The sequence below is a fragment of the Patella vulgata genome, chromosome 9, assembly GCF_932274485.2.
Source record: "Patella vulgata chromosome 9, xgPatVulg1.2, whole genome shotgun sequence".
NCBI classification, from domain to species: domain Eukaryota; kingdom Metazoa; phylum Mollusca; class Gastropoda; family Patellidae; genus Patella; species Patella vulgata.
In genome coordinates this window covers 28398677-28414484 of record NC_065887.2, presented here as the reverse complement: position 1 = coordinate 28414484, position 15808 = coordinate 28398677, and the positions used below count along the sequence as shown (strand labels likewise).

Sequence of the window (15808 nt, the reverse complement as noted above, 5' to 3'; positions counted from 1 at the left end):
ATAAGTTAATAGTATGATTACCTGTTTGTCGAGGATGATTTCTGTGACTTTTTGTGGAAGAAGATGGCCTCGTGAATACAATTGTTGGATTCAAAAGGGTTATTTATACATGAATCCTTCGGACTTCTGTTGAAAAGTACATCTTCATCCCGAGGACGAAAGAGTTCAGCACCTGGCACAGAATTTTGTCCTCGTTTTACGCTAGGTTTCCTGAATCCCATTAGTTCTTGTTCTCGAGTTTCCACAAACAATCTGTTTTCTGCAATTGATGATGGTTGTTTATTCATTCTAAAATAGAAGAAATAATTGAAAACATTCTCAAGTTTCCACAAACAATCTGTTTTCTGCAATTGATGATGGTTGTTTTTTCATTCTAAAATAGAAGAAATAATTGAAAACATGCAGAATTCATGAGTTATTGGACTTGGCTAGTATGAATAGTTATAAACAGCTTTTGTTTTCAATGTACGTGCACTAACTGAGATAACTTGTAAACACATAATCGATCATGCCATAAACTAAAATAATACAAATTTGGGAAAATACGCCTCTTTTTCTTGAACTGCCTCCATTGTTCTTTCTTAGAGTCCTGAACTGCACCGAGCAGTGGCCACTTTATGGTCGGTTGCAAATCCTCTTACTTGATCTGATAATATATTTGTTGTATTACTTGCAATCTCAGTGTATCCTGTGTTTTGTCAGCGCGTTGTTTGTGCGTGGTGCGGTTCATAGCTTCTCCATCTTGGATTTGAGGAATTTAATAATTTTTAATAGGCGTAGACCTACGTACAATGATATATCAGCATTGTAACACAAAGGAGCTTTTGGCGGCGATTTTAAATTTATGCAAATTAGGTGAACTTGATTATAGTTGCAATGAATAGCTTAGTATCAAAAACCCATACATAGACACCAAAAACCAACGTCTGACCAATTTTGGTTGCTTTATCTGGAAAAGTGGGTGTATGAGGGGTTATCTAATTTTACAATGAAAGCGATTTGGAGGCAGATATCGCTAAATAGCATATATTGCGGCTGGGAAAGAAGGTTTTATGGTATTGCAAAATGTTAAAAATGTGTTATGTATAAAAATGATAAATACATTTTACATTAAAATTTAATTATAAAATGAAATGAAATGGGACTTAACGCCCTAGTTTCTTGCTCCGGGCATACACCATACAGTGTGCTATGGGGGACATTTTGTCCAAACAGCGGCGCTAAAGCCTACTCTTTTATCGGATTCCGTGCACGCCAATATTTGGACGACTGTACGTTGTCCCTTATCAGGCTCTCTGTCCTGCACCACTGACAAGAGGATACCACGCCACACAATCCCAATGAAATTTCTCGGCCAATGCAGGGATCGAACACGGGACCTCCAGGTTAGCGAGCCAACGTCTTACTCACTTAGCCACCGTGGCTCCATCTAATTATGTCTACCAGTGAATATTGTGTGAGGACTCAAACACATACACTGGACAATACCGGGATTTATCAAGGAATCCTGATTGAGTTACGCTGGTGGCGTTCTCAAAACATCCTAACATTACCAATTTTCGCAATTCTTCTTTCAAACAAATCAAATACGCCATGATCAAAGTGCACAGTACAATTTCAGGATGATGTCATGATTTCTGGAAAATCTTAGCAATAAAATTCGTGTACAGTTTCATTTGAAGCAAATATAACATATTATTACAAAAAAAAACAGAGAATGTCTCTTATTATCAAATAAGTTAATAGTATAATATGATTACCTGTTTGTCGAGGATGATTTCTGTGACTTTTTGTGGAAGAAAATGGCCTCGTGAATACAATTGTTGGATTCAAAAGGACTATGTATACATGAATCCTTCGGACTTCTGTTGAAAAGTACATCTTCATCCCGAGGACGAAAGAGTTCAGCACCTGGCACAGAATTTTGTACTCGTTTTACGCTAGGTTTCTTGAATCCCATTAGTTCTTGTTTTCGAGTTTCCACAAACAATCTATTTTCTGCAAATGATGATGGTTGTTTATTCATTCTAAAATAGAAGCATAAAGTATGCAGAATTCATGAGTTATTGGACTTGGCTAGTATGAATAGTTATAAACAGCTTTTGTTTTCAATGTACGTGCACTAACTGAGATAACTTGTAAACACATAATCGATCATGCCATACACTAAAACAATACAAATTTGGTAAAATTTGTCTCTTTTTCTTGAACTGCCTCCATTGTTCTTTATTACAGATCCTGAACTGCACCGAGCGGTGGTCACTTTATGGTCGGTTGCAAATCCTCTTACTTGATCTGATAATATATTTGTTGTATTACTTGCAATCTCAGTGTATCCTGGGTTTTGTCAGCGCGTTGTTTGTGCGTGGTGCGGTTCTCCTGCATTTACTATTAGAGAACAAAACAGAGAACAAAATATTTTTTTTAAATGTCAAATTAGTTTAATTTTACTTTTCGCTATAAAACTGTGAACTTAATAATAGTTCCCAACTGTTTTGTAAATATAATAATAGAATCTCACCACATGCAAATAAATATGACAAACCTGCGGACAGAAAATTGCAAGAAATAAACAACAAATACCACATAAGTGAATGGATCCGGGGGCCAGCCGTAAGTAATGTTTCTATACAGGAACAATACTCCAAATTAAAGACAATACAACAGTAATAGACGTCCCTAAAACACTGGAAGCACTGATCAACGTTTGAGAACACCTAATATTAACACTTAAATATCAAAATGGCATATCTCAAATTTTTAAAATCTATCTACCTGGCTGAGTTATTGGCAGACATGTCTGTCTTCAGAAAATATCGGATTTTAACTAATATCATAGATTCTTGAATCTATATATTTTACAGTTTGACTTTTTATTATTACGTAGTCCGATGGCGATGTAGGTCACATCAAACCCGTGAACATCAGTGATACATTTAGAAAACAATATTAGCTTACTTACAAAATACTGCTGGTAGGCATATACTTAACCGTGCAGATAAAATCAACCTAAAATTGGTTAATATATCAAGCATAAAGGATGTTGTCTACACCTTTCTTGTAAGCTAATTGGTATTTTTCTGAGATGTATATGTTTAAGTGTCTAATGAGCACCTGATAATAGTTATTTGTGAAGTATTAATAATTTTTGAATGACGCAGGCTATTAACGCAATTAGTTTAAAATTCGCCCGTGGGTGTACTTTTTACAAGAGGTAATAGCTCATACTAATACTGGAAAAACCACGTTAAGCTGAAATACATGAAGATACATGTAACAGCCGAGGCTTTGTCATCGTCTCAGCAGGAGGGAAAGTATATTAAGGCACCCGAACTGTTCTGCGGTGGAAAAACAAGAATTAAAGAAACTGCTGTATTGCGTGGAAAGTTCAGCAATAATATTACTTTAAAATCAAAACCTCATTTGTGTATCAGTTCCAGGGTTAACATAAGGAAAAACCATGAATGTCATTGGTAACCACTGCCAAGGAGGATTATGCCATGCTGTTCTCTCAGTTTAAACTGTCGACCAATATCACTATTTTTCAGGATTCTTAAATCGTTAGTGCCCCTTGGACACATGACGACTATAGTAGTGATCGAAGATCGTCTCACTGCTATACATGAAATGAATATGTATTGACTAAAAAAATACGTACCTTGATTGGTAGTCTGCCATCCACTATACCATCGCCATCCACATTTGGAAATCCAGCTATTTCGTAGAAATATCATTGTGCTCGACGTGCGTCTTCTCTGGCGAAAGGGATAAATGGTTTATCCGCCTGTTGTATCTGTTACACTATGCACAATCCCTTGCTGGACATTTAACGTAAGGATAAAATCGTAAAGCAACAAATACTTGCAGCAATGAAGCAACGGCATGGTTTCGAATGGTGTCAGTATCAATCGAATCAGTGGTAATAATCAAAATAACTTCTCTATCAAAACGATGTGGTTCATCATTCAATGCCCCAAAGTAGTGGCGTGCAGAAGTTTGGCGATGCCCGGAGAAAAACTCCTTAGTTGTATAACCCCCAAGACTCGAGTATAGGGGGTCTAGAACACAGAAATGTGCGAAATGTAATAACTAATTTTATTTTTTATTCAAATCACGTACGACAGCCTGTACACCAATTTCACTCTTTGATTGGATTTCCCCCTGAAATAGATTCCCGGGGCCACCTCACTCTCTGTCCTTTCTCTGCACGGCACTTCCTCGGTGAGATTTACCCTTCCGCTGAAAAACCCTTTCTCTATACCTAAAGCTCGCTGAACCAACCGATTCTAGGCGATTAGTCCAATCATAAAGAAACAATAAGTAACACATGGAATAAGAATGCTTTTATGGGCAATTCTTAATTTTAAGGAATTTCTTGCACTTAAGATGAATATGGACACACATACTGAGAAGACCTTAGATTTAAGGAAGAATTTGTTATCAGCATACGACTTGAAATATGGTTAAGTTTTAGTTTTAAGGAATTCCTTGCACTTGCAGCCCTCCCCACTTTCTATTGGCAATTTGTACACGCCCAATTGTTGACGGATGGACGGACGGGTCGATGGACAAACAGGTAGCGACACAATACGTCGACACTTAAATGTGGTCTCACCACTAGTAGGTTCCGACTTTAATCCTGTTTTTCTAGAAGAACATCGGGAAATTCAAGCCGACTCACAACTTGTCAAGACGATAAATGGGACGGTGGTGTGGGTGCCTTTATCAGTTTTTCCACATGTATCCTTTTTAAAAATGGATCCAACAGCAACATTTGTACAGGTTGTTAATATTACTCAAATTAATATAACATTATGCCTGGGTCTTTTACATTGGGGGGGGGGGGGTCCACGTTAGATCTGAAGAAGCATTGAATATCTGTACATGGAAGTCTCTAAACGTTGAATATATCACTTAACGGAACTGTCTACACAAAACACCATGGACTATTTCTTCGCAGGCCTTTCTACACACAGCAACGCGATTATTGCAGTGGTTGCGCACTAAATTTATAAAAACCTTTAAAAAGTTTTATGGCCGTCATATTGACTTGATTGGTAAATATAACATGTCTCTCTCGGCTATTATTCTAGATATATTTAATTGACGCGTATACTATCTCCCTGATTATGTCACGGGCATTTTGCATACCGATAGACCATTGGCCAATCATGCTATTTTACCGAGATTTCGTCTGGCAATTTTCTGGCCGTTGGTATGGTGTTTCTAGTTCGGCGATTGAATAATCTTAGGGTTGGTGAAGTTGCCAGTAATTCACATGGCGTATTTGATGTATTTCGACAGTCGAGTAGTGATGAGTAGAGATCTGAACCATTATCTCGAGTCTTTTCCACGAGTATTTTCCGCTTTTCCATTACTTTGGGCATATTCTGGTGAGCTGGTAATGTGTTGAAAGGAATACTGGCTTGCACATTGTCGAAATTATTTTAGTTGTACGGCAAGTGCCGTAAAAGCGAGCTGGAACTCCGTGAGCGGCGAATATTCTCTTCGTTTTCTTCATACTTTAGACGCAGCTTTTTTATATACAGGCGACCAATTTCAAAGTAATCAACCGTGCACATATATTCCATATTTTTGAAGGTCAATATATCTAAAGTCACAGTTTCCCAAACTCTTGCTTTCCTAGACTTGAGGTTCGGACATTGGGAAATAGTCTGTATTAAAGCTTTTCCTCTTCCTTGGTCAGGGTGCGACTGGAATAGTTGATTGGTCGATCTCACTACAACAATGCGAATCACAATCTCTTAGATGAGGCATCACCTTGACCCTCAGTTGGAGATTCTGAATCAAAGTATTTAAGGATAGGAGCAGAAGTGACTGCATCTTTCATCTTTTGAAATGAGATCTCTTGTTCCTCAAATGGGACATGCTTGTGAGTCAGTCATCGGATCGGCTCACAGACTTCAGATAATTCATTAAGAAATCTTGGCAGGATCAGACTTAAGACCTTCATGGGTCAATAAATGTCCAAGAATGGAATCTATTTGCAATTTAAGAAAGATTTATCCCGGTTTAGCTTAATATTCTTCTCACGACATCCCTGTAAAAATCTTCTATGGTTTTTGTAGTGGTTTGAAGTGGATTCATCGACCCTGTCACCATGGCCAGTTGTGACGATGTCATCGGCTAATCTGAATATACCAGGTAACCCTTCTAGGTTCTGATCTAGCGCTAGCTGAAAAATCTCGGAAGCTGGCGAAATTCCAAATGGCATACGTAGATATCTGCATCTTCCCCATGGGGTTTGAAAAGTAGTAAGATAACTCGACCCGTCATCCAATTATTTTTGGAGAAAACCTTGTGAGGGATCAGCTTTATTGCAAAACTTGACTTTAGACAGCTCGATGACAGGTAACGGGTAATGACATCTCTTTAACGCTGCATTGAGAGGTTGTGGGTCGATGTTTTTTTTTTAAAAAACAAGACTTGAGACCCAACTATTTGGTTCTTGTACTGGAGCTATAATACCCTTGACCATCATATCATGAAGTTCCTGTTTAAGAGGCTTCTTTAAAACGAATGCAACTCGACGTGATGGCATAATTACTGATTTATCTACGTCAAGATGTAGTTTTGGACCAAACTTTCCTAGACCATTGAAGACATCTTTAAATTCTGTGAGTATGTCGTCAGTAGCTATCTATAGGTGATTAATTATAGACCTCGACGTCTGGATGTTGTTGTGTTGAACTCTGATAAGATCCATACCTGGAGTTGCTTTCACTCTAAACAGCGGTACATTGGTTTCGTCAACTTTACTTTATACTCTTCATCCATCTTCGGATTGATTACCTTCAGTATTGCTTTACCAAGCACTGGAATTGGCTGCTGACTATAGGTGACAAGTTTCTGCTCACTTGGAGTTCATTCCTTGGTAATACAATACATGAAGCGCCACTATCAACCTGCATGTGGGCAGTTTCTTTATCCAACACCATATCTGCAAATATACTGTATTTTGTCTTTAGATTTTCCAACAGCATTAATATTCGAAGTTGTAAACAATAAATCTTTCCCTTCGCTTTCAAATGAGGCTTCAAGCTTGGACAGTAGTTTATCAGACTGTTTTCTGGGGTATAAATTCTTGAGATGACGAGATTTCCTCTTCTTATATTTTTTAGCAAAATGGTTTTCAGTGTCACATTTGCTACTTCTATTACCAAAATCCGGACACTCCTTTCTGTCGCGCTCATGCTCTCTGCCGCAATCTGTGATAAGTTGTTTCTTTGGCGCTGAGAAGGATGTCTTCTTTACGTCCGAATAGTTGTTTGACATTGACTTCTTTCGAAAGAAACTAACTTAGTCATCAACTGTAGAACCTGTTCCCACGATGGTCCTCAAGTGCGACGACGTGGCCTTGGCAGTTTTACACATAGAAATACAGGTATCTAGAGTGAGGTAGCTTCTTGAAGGAGTTTACGACGTAGAGAATTATTACTAATTCCGCAGACTGTTCGGTCTCTTAAAAGGTCATCTTTGAACACATCATAGCTACAGGTAGCAGCTAAATTTCGTAGGAATCGATACTTTCATCCTGTTCTTGTAAGCGTTCATTAAACCGGAAACGTTCGTAAATTACGTTTGTTTGCAGCTAAATTTCGTAAAAAAGAGAGGTAGTAATCGATACTTCGATCCTGTTCTTGTGAGCGTTCATTAAGCAGGAGACGTCCGTAACTTATGTTTGTTTGCCCAGCACAGTGAGTTTCTCATAACTGCAAAATTCTATCAATATTTCACTTGACTCAAATGACAGACTGTTGTGGATCTCGAGGACATCGACACCAATACATGTGATAAATGTTGCTACTCGTTCTTCAATCGGCTTTCTGTTTAGACTGGAGACAACTTCATATGCATTCCAAATTTGTTTCCAAGTTTTCTACTTCTTACTTAAATTCCCTTTAGTACTAAGGTTAGGTGGGGAAATGGAACATTACAAATACGCGCCGATTGATTTCCAGGAACGTTAGCTTGATCGCCAATATTTACTCAAGATTTAACGACAAGATGTCGACAATGATGGCAGCCGTAGCACTTCTGAGTATTGTCAAAAACGTCATAGTAGATGTTTTCGTAACATACGAAAACGTGCGCGCATGGTATACATGACGGTATGTACAAGACTACAGGGAGTACAAGTTGGTTGTTTAAAACACGGATGGAATAGGAATATCGTTACAGATCGTAAGGTATACAAACTTGAAGTAGCATACTAATAACATAACCGACTGCTTAACTTTTGCTATTCGTCCGCCTCAAAATGATGAATAGTAATCAAACCTTGCTGAAATGTACATTCTACATAAATAAGTTATGTCAAAAGAGAGAGAGAGAGAGAGAGAGAGAGAGAGAGAGATGGGTTTATCGTCCAAGTTTCTGCTCACTTGGAGTTCATTCCTTGGTAATACAATACATGAAGCGCCACTATCAACCTGCATGTGGGCAGTTTCTTTATCCAACACCATATCTGCAAATATACTGTATTTTGTCTTTAGATTTTCCAACAGCATTAATATTCGAAGTTGTAAACAATAAATCTTTCCCTTCGCTTTCAAATGAGGCTTCAAGCTTGGACAGTAGTTTATCAGACTGTTTTCTGGGGTATAAATTCTTGAGATGACGAGATTTCCTCTTCTTATATTTTTTAGCAAAATGGTTTTCAGTGTCACATTTGCTACTTCTATTACCAAAATCCGGACACTCCTTTCTGTCGCGCTCATGCTCTCTGCCGCAATCTGTGATAAGTTGTTTCTTTGGCGCTGAGAAGGATGTCTTCTTTACGTCCGAATAGTTGTTTGACATTGACTTCTTTCGAAAGAAACTAACTTAGTCATCAACTGTAGAACCTGTTCCCACGATGGTCCTCAAGTGCGACGACGTGGCCTTGGCAGTTTTACACATAGAAATACAGGTATCTAGAGTGAGGTAGCTTCTTGAAGGAGTTTACGACGTAGAGAATTATTACTAATTCCGCAGACTGTTCGGTCTCTTAAAAGGTCATCTTTGAACACATCATAGCTACAGGTAGCAGCTAAATTTCGTAGGAATCGATACTTTCATCCTGTTCTTGTAAGCGTTCATTAAACCGGAAACGTTCGTAAATTACGTTTGTTTGCAGCTAAATTTCGTAAAAAAGAGAGGTAGTAATCGATACTTCGATCCTGTTCTTGTGAGCGTTCATTAAGCAGGAGACGTCCGTAACTTATGTTTGTTTGCCCAGCACAGTGAGTTTCTCATAACTGCAAAATTCTATCAATATTTCACTTGACTCAAATGACAGACTGTTGTGGATCTCGAGGACATCGACACCAATACATGTGATAAATGTTGCTACTCGTTCTTCAATCGGCTTTCTGTTTAGACTGGAGACAACTTCATATGCATTCCAAATTTGTTTCCAAGTTTTCTACTTCTTACTTAAATTCCCTTTAGTACTAAGGTTAGGTGGGGAAATGGAACATTACAAATACGCGCCGATTGATTTCCAGGAACGTTAGCTTGATCGCCAATATTTACTCAAGATTTAACGACAAGATGTCGACAATGATGGCAGCCGTAGCACTTCTGAGTATTGTCAAAAACGTCATAGTAGATGTTTTCGTAACATACGAAAACGTGCGCGCATGGTATACATGACGGTATGTACAAGACTACAGGGAGTACAAGTTGGTTGTTTAAAACACGGATGGAATAGGAATATCGTTACAGATCGTAAGGTATACAAACTTGAAGTAGCATACTAATAACATAACCGACTGCTTAACTTTTGCTATTCGTCCGCCTCAAAATGATGAATAGTAATCAAACCTTGCTGAAATGTACATTCTACATAAATAAGTTATGTCAAAAGAGAGAGAGAGAGAGAGAGAGAGAGAGAGATGGGTTTATCGTCCAATTGTTTTTTTTTTAATGTAAGTGTATATATTATTGTGTAAACACCAATAATCCCTATCACCAACACTTAGATTATGTACACATCACCACTACTCAGTGGCTTTTAGAAAGTTAATTAGTCCCTTTTATCTTGTTTTAGTATATCATAACCCCATTGTGTCATAGGCCTTTGATCTTGTTGTTGCCATGTATGGTTTCAACCTTGTTATTGTAATTTTGTCTATATATGTTGCTTCAATTTTGTTATATTGTATTAGCTTGAAAACATTGAGAGAATACTCTTCGAAACGTCGCCTAAATAAATCAGTAGCTGTTTTTCATAAGTATGTTTATAGCTTATTTATCTGCCAGTTACTAAATGTCACTTAAAGAATAATATAAATATAAATACATAGCAACAAGTCATATTATATTCATATCAGCTTGTTTTGTATTCGTATGCTATATATGAAATCAACATCATCTTGCATTTAAAAAAAAATGAACACAATTTATTTTGCAGCTGTAGATATTCCTTTCTTTCAAACAAAATATATAAATTATTAACTCTTGTGACTGAACCATTTGAATGGAAACGTGAAGTTGAATGAAATTTTTATGTTACAATCAAATGGCTGCCAAATTATCATTCATCGTTTATCGCTAAAATTAAATCATGCGGAAGGTTGTGAAACGTATTGAGATTTTATCGCTAAAGTTTAATCATGCTGAATGTTGTGAAACTTATTGAGATTTATGATAACTGAGGATAAGGATGTTATACTGGTTAATGATACATTATTTAAGAGCTAAATTTGCGTATTGCAGATCTTTCCTTTGACTTCAAATGTTATATAAATAATTAATGCGACATGTATACTCTGGAAATATTTCTGGAAAACGTTTTCTTGGGCTTTCCTATCTTATGGTACATAGGTGAAACTTGTGATGGGTCTCTTTTTGTGGAGTTCTGGGTTTGAACCCAATATCAGTTTTCGGTAATGAACTTTGTTCCTGTAAACGCAACACTTGTCTTTTTTCGCGATTTTGAGCAGTCCCATGTCACACGTTTTCAACGTGCATTCCCTGAACTCTGGCCCTTTAAATACAGATCAAAATTTCAATATTCATCACTTTGGAAAAATGCCACGCCTTACACAAAAAAACCAGGAACAGAGCTATTGGCATGCTGGATCAGGGGGTTTCACAGGTAGCCGTCGCCAGACACATTAATGTCCACCCATCGACCATTACTCGCCTCAGACAACGCGTCCACGCCACTGGAAGAGTTGCCGATCGACCCCGACCTGGAGCGCCACCTGTAACAACCGCTGCTCAAGATCGCCACATCCGACTACAGTACAACATCTGCGGAACAGGTTCCAGTCAGCTATTGCGTGCTGGAAAGGGATCGTTTCGGGGGGAGGTGGCGTCATGCTTTGGGTCGCTATCAACGTCAACCTCCGGTCCCAGTTGGTGGTGGCTCAAGGCAATCTCAACGCTCAACATTATGTTGACGCCATCCTTCGTCCCGTGTTGCTTCCATTGCTGGCTTAACATGGCGTCCGTCGACAAATGGTTTCCCAGCATGACAACGTCTGACCCCACACTGCTAGGTTGACAAGGGACTTTCTGAACAATCATCATGTCCGTGTTATGGATTGGCCCGCTATAATCAACTCTCTAGAACTTCGGGGGTTTTGATTTTCAACAAATTTATTATTTTATTCAACCAGCGGCTGCCAGGCAGGATACGCCCACATTTTGGAGAGATGGATAGAGAACAAGCTAAAAAGAAAGTGATTTTTCGTACAATCAGGGGCCATAATTCAGGAAGTTACGGTCCGATATGCACGAATATCGAAAGGAACCGAGATCTGTGGGTTATAAACTTACGTTTCAAGTTTCAACAAAATCGGATAAAAATTGTGACCTCTATAGGGTCCACAACCTTGATATACCATATTCTTACGCTATTTGAGAACGAACGGCGGCCATTTTGTCTGTCAATTTTGGGCCGATTTTCACGAAATTTGAACTCAGTTGTCCTTAGGGTGTAACGGTGATATAATAATACGTTTTTTAAATCGGATAAAAATTATGACCTCTATGGGGTCCACAAGCTAAAAACGCGATTTTTCGTACAATCAGGGGCCATAATTCAGGAAGTTACGATCCGATATGCGCGAATGTCGAAAGGAACCGAGATCTTTGGGTTATAAACTTACATGTCAAGTTTCAACAAAATCGGTTAAAAATTGTGACCTCTATAGGGTCCACAACCTTGATATACCATATTTTTACGCTATTTGAGAACGAACGGCGGCCATTTTGTCCGTCAATTTTGGTCCGATTTTCACGAAATTCAAACTCAGCCGTCCTTAGGGTGTAACGGTGATATAATAATACGGTTTTTTTTTTAAATCGGATGAAAATTATGACCTCTATAGGGTCCACAAGCTAAAATCGGCGACGACAATGACAAACGAAACTACACTATTCTGTAAACGACGATAACTCCTCTCAGAATGAAGTACTGACATTTTCTACATATTCCCCTTTCATTATCTATTTTTTAAACTATTATTGCGAGAACTGTCAGCTCTTTATCTAAATCTTTTATCTAATGCATCTTTTACTTTCCCTGATTGAGCACAATGTTTTTTAATATCAATAAATAATACAAGATACCTTTACACCATCCTCTGTTATGCATCAATAGATATATATAATATTTAATAATTCGCAGACCAGAAAGCGAAAGCAGATGTAATTGATACTCAATAAAATCAAATATATATTATAGATTAAAATAAATGAGAGAAATGGGGTTTAACGTCCTTTTGACACAAACTAGCTCATTTCGGGACTAACGTATGGTTCAATTTATTTCAATAATTTGTTTGTGTGTAGGGGTCTTTAGCAGTGGGGGAAACCATTGGACCCGGAGAAAACCCACGAGGCTGGACAGGCGAACCTACTCCTTGTCACGTACAACACCAGTTGACTCAATGACAGACCTTACTATACAGCGTGCACCTGCTAACCATTCGATACATCCGTCGTCTTCCAATAGCTTTCCATTGCATATAAAATAGAAATGCATAGCGTTCGGTCACGTTTTCCAAGTTGTAAGTGAATAGTTGGAGATTTTAGAAGATGCATTGTCTGAGAACTAAGATTTATATAAGATATGGATTAATTATATTCATTTAAAGATACATAAGTTAAGATTTAGATAAAGAGCTGAAAATTACATTTAAATTACTTTATTCTGGCCCAAGTTATCGCTGTTTGTAGTTTCGACAAGATGTGCGCATTATGGTAACCAACGCACTGGTGTATGCGAGACTTAGCAACGCTTTCCAATTTTTAAATTAATTTTTATAGTTCTTGCATAATGTATGTTTAAAGGAGCTAAATCGCTAATATTTGGGACCTAGAAATTGACCCAAATGGATCTGAACACATATAATAATGTAATCGGATTCTATATAAACTGATTTACATTCAATTGTTTCCGTTTTGACTCTAATTTCAAATCAGTTATGTCCAGCGAAATACGGCATGAGTCTCAACCGAATGCAAATTTCTAGCATGGGTTGTGGAATATGTCTAGCCTCGTTCTTTCTAGTCACTTGTTACAAGTGACGCTGAAACGCACTATGGTACACGATTCGTGTACCAATGGTAAAATGTTTATTTTGTCTTAAAATATTGGATATCAGCAGCCTAACTTTTCCCGGTAAGATCACAACATCAATGTTGATTTGAATTGACAAATAATTCGTGTTTTCAGCGTGTAAGACTTTGGATGATACTGGATTAGAGACTTAGCTACTTTAACTTGATTGTCTTTTACGTCTCATCCATGGTGGCGGCCGTGGTGTTGTCGGTTGCGCTGGTGGTAGTGGTTGTTGTAGTTGTAGTGCAAGAGATGGGTATGGCGAGCAATATTTTCCATTCCTTATGTTTATTACATTAAAACATATTTCTTTGAGTTAAATGAAATAGGGTTTAACGTCCGACTGGGCTAATGAAGACAGGCATACGCCATATTGTGTCCTATAGATGAGAGTAATTCTACCCGAGACCAGCGCTAATCCAACTGTCAAGGATTCTTTTACATCTCATCCGAATGAATATACGTTCTCCAAGGCCCTCTGTCCTGTACCAGTGGCAAGGGGGGACCAGGCCGGTGGAATTCGGTGGATTTTCAATATGATGTACAGGGAAAGGTCATCTACAAGGTGGTACCAAAAAACCCTCTAAAGGAATTTGTGGTGGGTCTGTCAGTATTTTGAGTATACTAATACTCATATAGACTATCGGGAGACTAGATTCACGCATATTACTGTTACAGAAATAATCCATGTGAGCAATTGCAGGACATTTTGGCTGGTTTTTGGGATACGGGACTTGGAAGCATTTTGTGGGACAGTCTCGCGAAATGCAGGATGGGTGGTCACCCTAGTTTGTGCCCAAAAGCCAAAATATTCGATCTTCGGGATTTCGCCCTAGAATCACTCCTCTAGGACAAAAAAGTCAGATAATCCCAACCCTACTGTAATCAGAGTAGGTAAAGCTGGTAAAACAATATTTATATATTTTGTCGTAAAAACAAATCCAAGTTGTACGTTTTAGTTTAAAGCATGGTAATTTTGAGGAGATGCAACAAACATAAAATTCAACAGTGACTGAACGCAAACGTCTCATCAGTAATTTTCTCTTTGTAACACAATCGGTTGCTAAGGTTCGCCCTTTCATCAAATCAGAAAGCTGGACGTAAAGCAATTAAGAAGACGAAAAGTAGAATTGTTAGCAAGACCTCGAGAGAATTAACCATTGTTTAGAATGATAGTTTAATTAAATATACAGCGTAGATATTTAGGGGACAAAATGATCATTAGTTTTGAGTAATGCAGATGTCTGTACATGATACGAATTACAAAATAATAAAAACCGGCGTCTACGTTTTCCACAGAAACACCGATCAGACTGGCTTAACACTGGCTCTCGATTTTCCCCACCAAATGGGTCACAATTTCTATATAAATAATTGTCCAATTTATTTTCCGCAAAATGGATTTTTTTTCAGTCAATATTGGGTTTATTACTTGGATAACGAATCGGTTTTCAGACAGTTTCTGTTTGCTGTTTCAATCAGTTTTTGCTTACTAACTCTTTCCTCACAATCAACAGTTGGCAGGAACTAAGAAAATATGCGGAGTGGAGTTACCAAATACTAACATATATTTCATAATCGTTCAGTAATCCAAACAGAAAAGTCCCCGTTTTAAAAATATATATTAAATTATTAAGTGTCTGATTTACGGGTAGTAAATATGCGCCTTTTTAAGGTCATAATTCATCATGGTTATATTCTATATTTTAAACTCATCTCAAAATATTCCGGGATCGTATTGAACCCATTATTATTCCAAAACCACTGACTACTGTTTAGGGAGACAGTTCCTGGAGTGAAGAGACCATTTGGATTACAATCAGAACAATTATGATTAAACCACCATCCACTGTTAAACATTGAAGCACCAGCAGAAGATGTTTGATCATTATCAGGGGTACTGAATGGTTGGTTTTTCAGAGGTGAGTAGCAATTCCCAAGTGTATTGTTTTCATTTATTGTAACTGATGTCAGTCTCAGTTGATAGTTCAGAGCTTCATCTTCAATGGAAAAGTTCTGAACAGACAACCTAATTTTTGTTCCGTTACCTAAAATGGCGAGGTTAATCAATTTGTATGTTCCGGTAACCAAGGCTTTCTTTAATATTTCCTTCAATTTTTGTAATCCAAGCCAAAAATCTCCGTTGGTCATATCACCGAAGCCGTTTTTATAATCAGTCCAATTTCGGTTGAAGTTTACATTTCCGACTTGGCGTCTTTGTATCACCAT

At 37.8% G+C, this 15808-nt stretch overlaps 1 protein-coding gene across 1 annotated transcript; it reads right to left on the bottom strand.

Annotated features, from left to right (window-relative positions):
• Window positions 1-368: 368 nt before the first annotated feature.
• LOC126807692 (fibrinogen-like protein 1) lies at window positions 369-15808 on the bottom strand. The gene is made up of 3 exons (XM_050532441.1): window positions 15668-15808; window positions 15349-15478; window positions 369-373 (listed from the first exon to the last, which is right to left on the bottom strand). The coding sequence occupies exons 1-3, from the start codon at window positions 15806-15808 to the stop codon at window positions 369-371; spliced, it is 276 nt and encodes a 91-aa protein (XP_050388398.1).

Bases quoted from the DNA above. Each gene is read 5' to 3' on its own strand.
- LOC126807692 (XM_050532441.1), bottom strand. From the start codon at position 15,808: ATGGTGATACAAAGACGCCAAGTCGGAAATGTAAACTTCAACCGAAAT. The intron at 15,479-15,667 runs GTTACCGGAACA...CAACCATTCAGT, and splicing joins AAATATTAAAGAAAGCCTTG to ACCCCTGATAATGATCAAAC.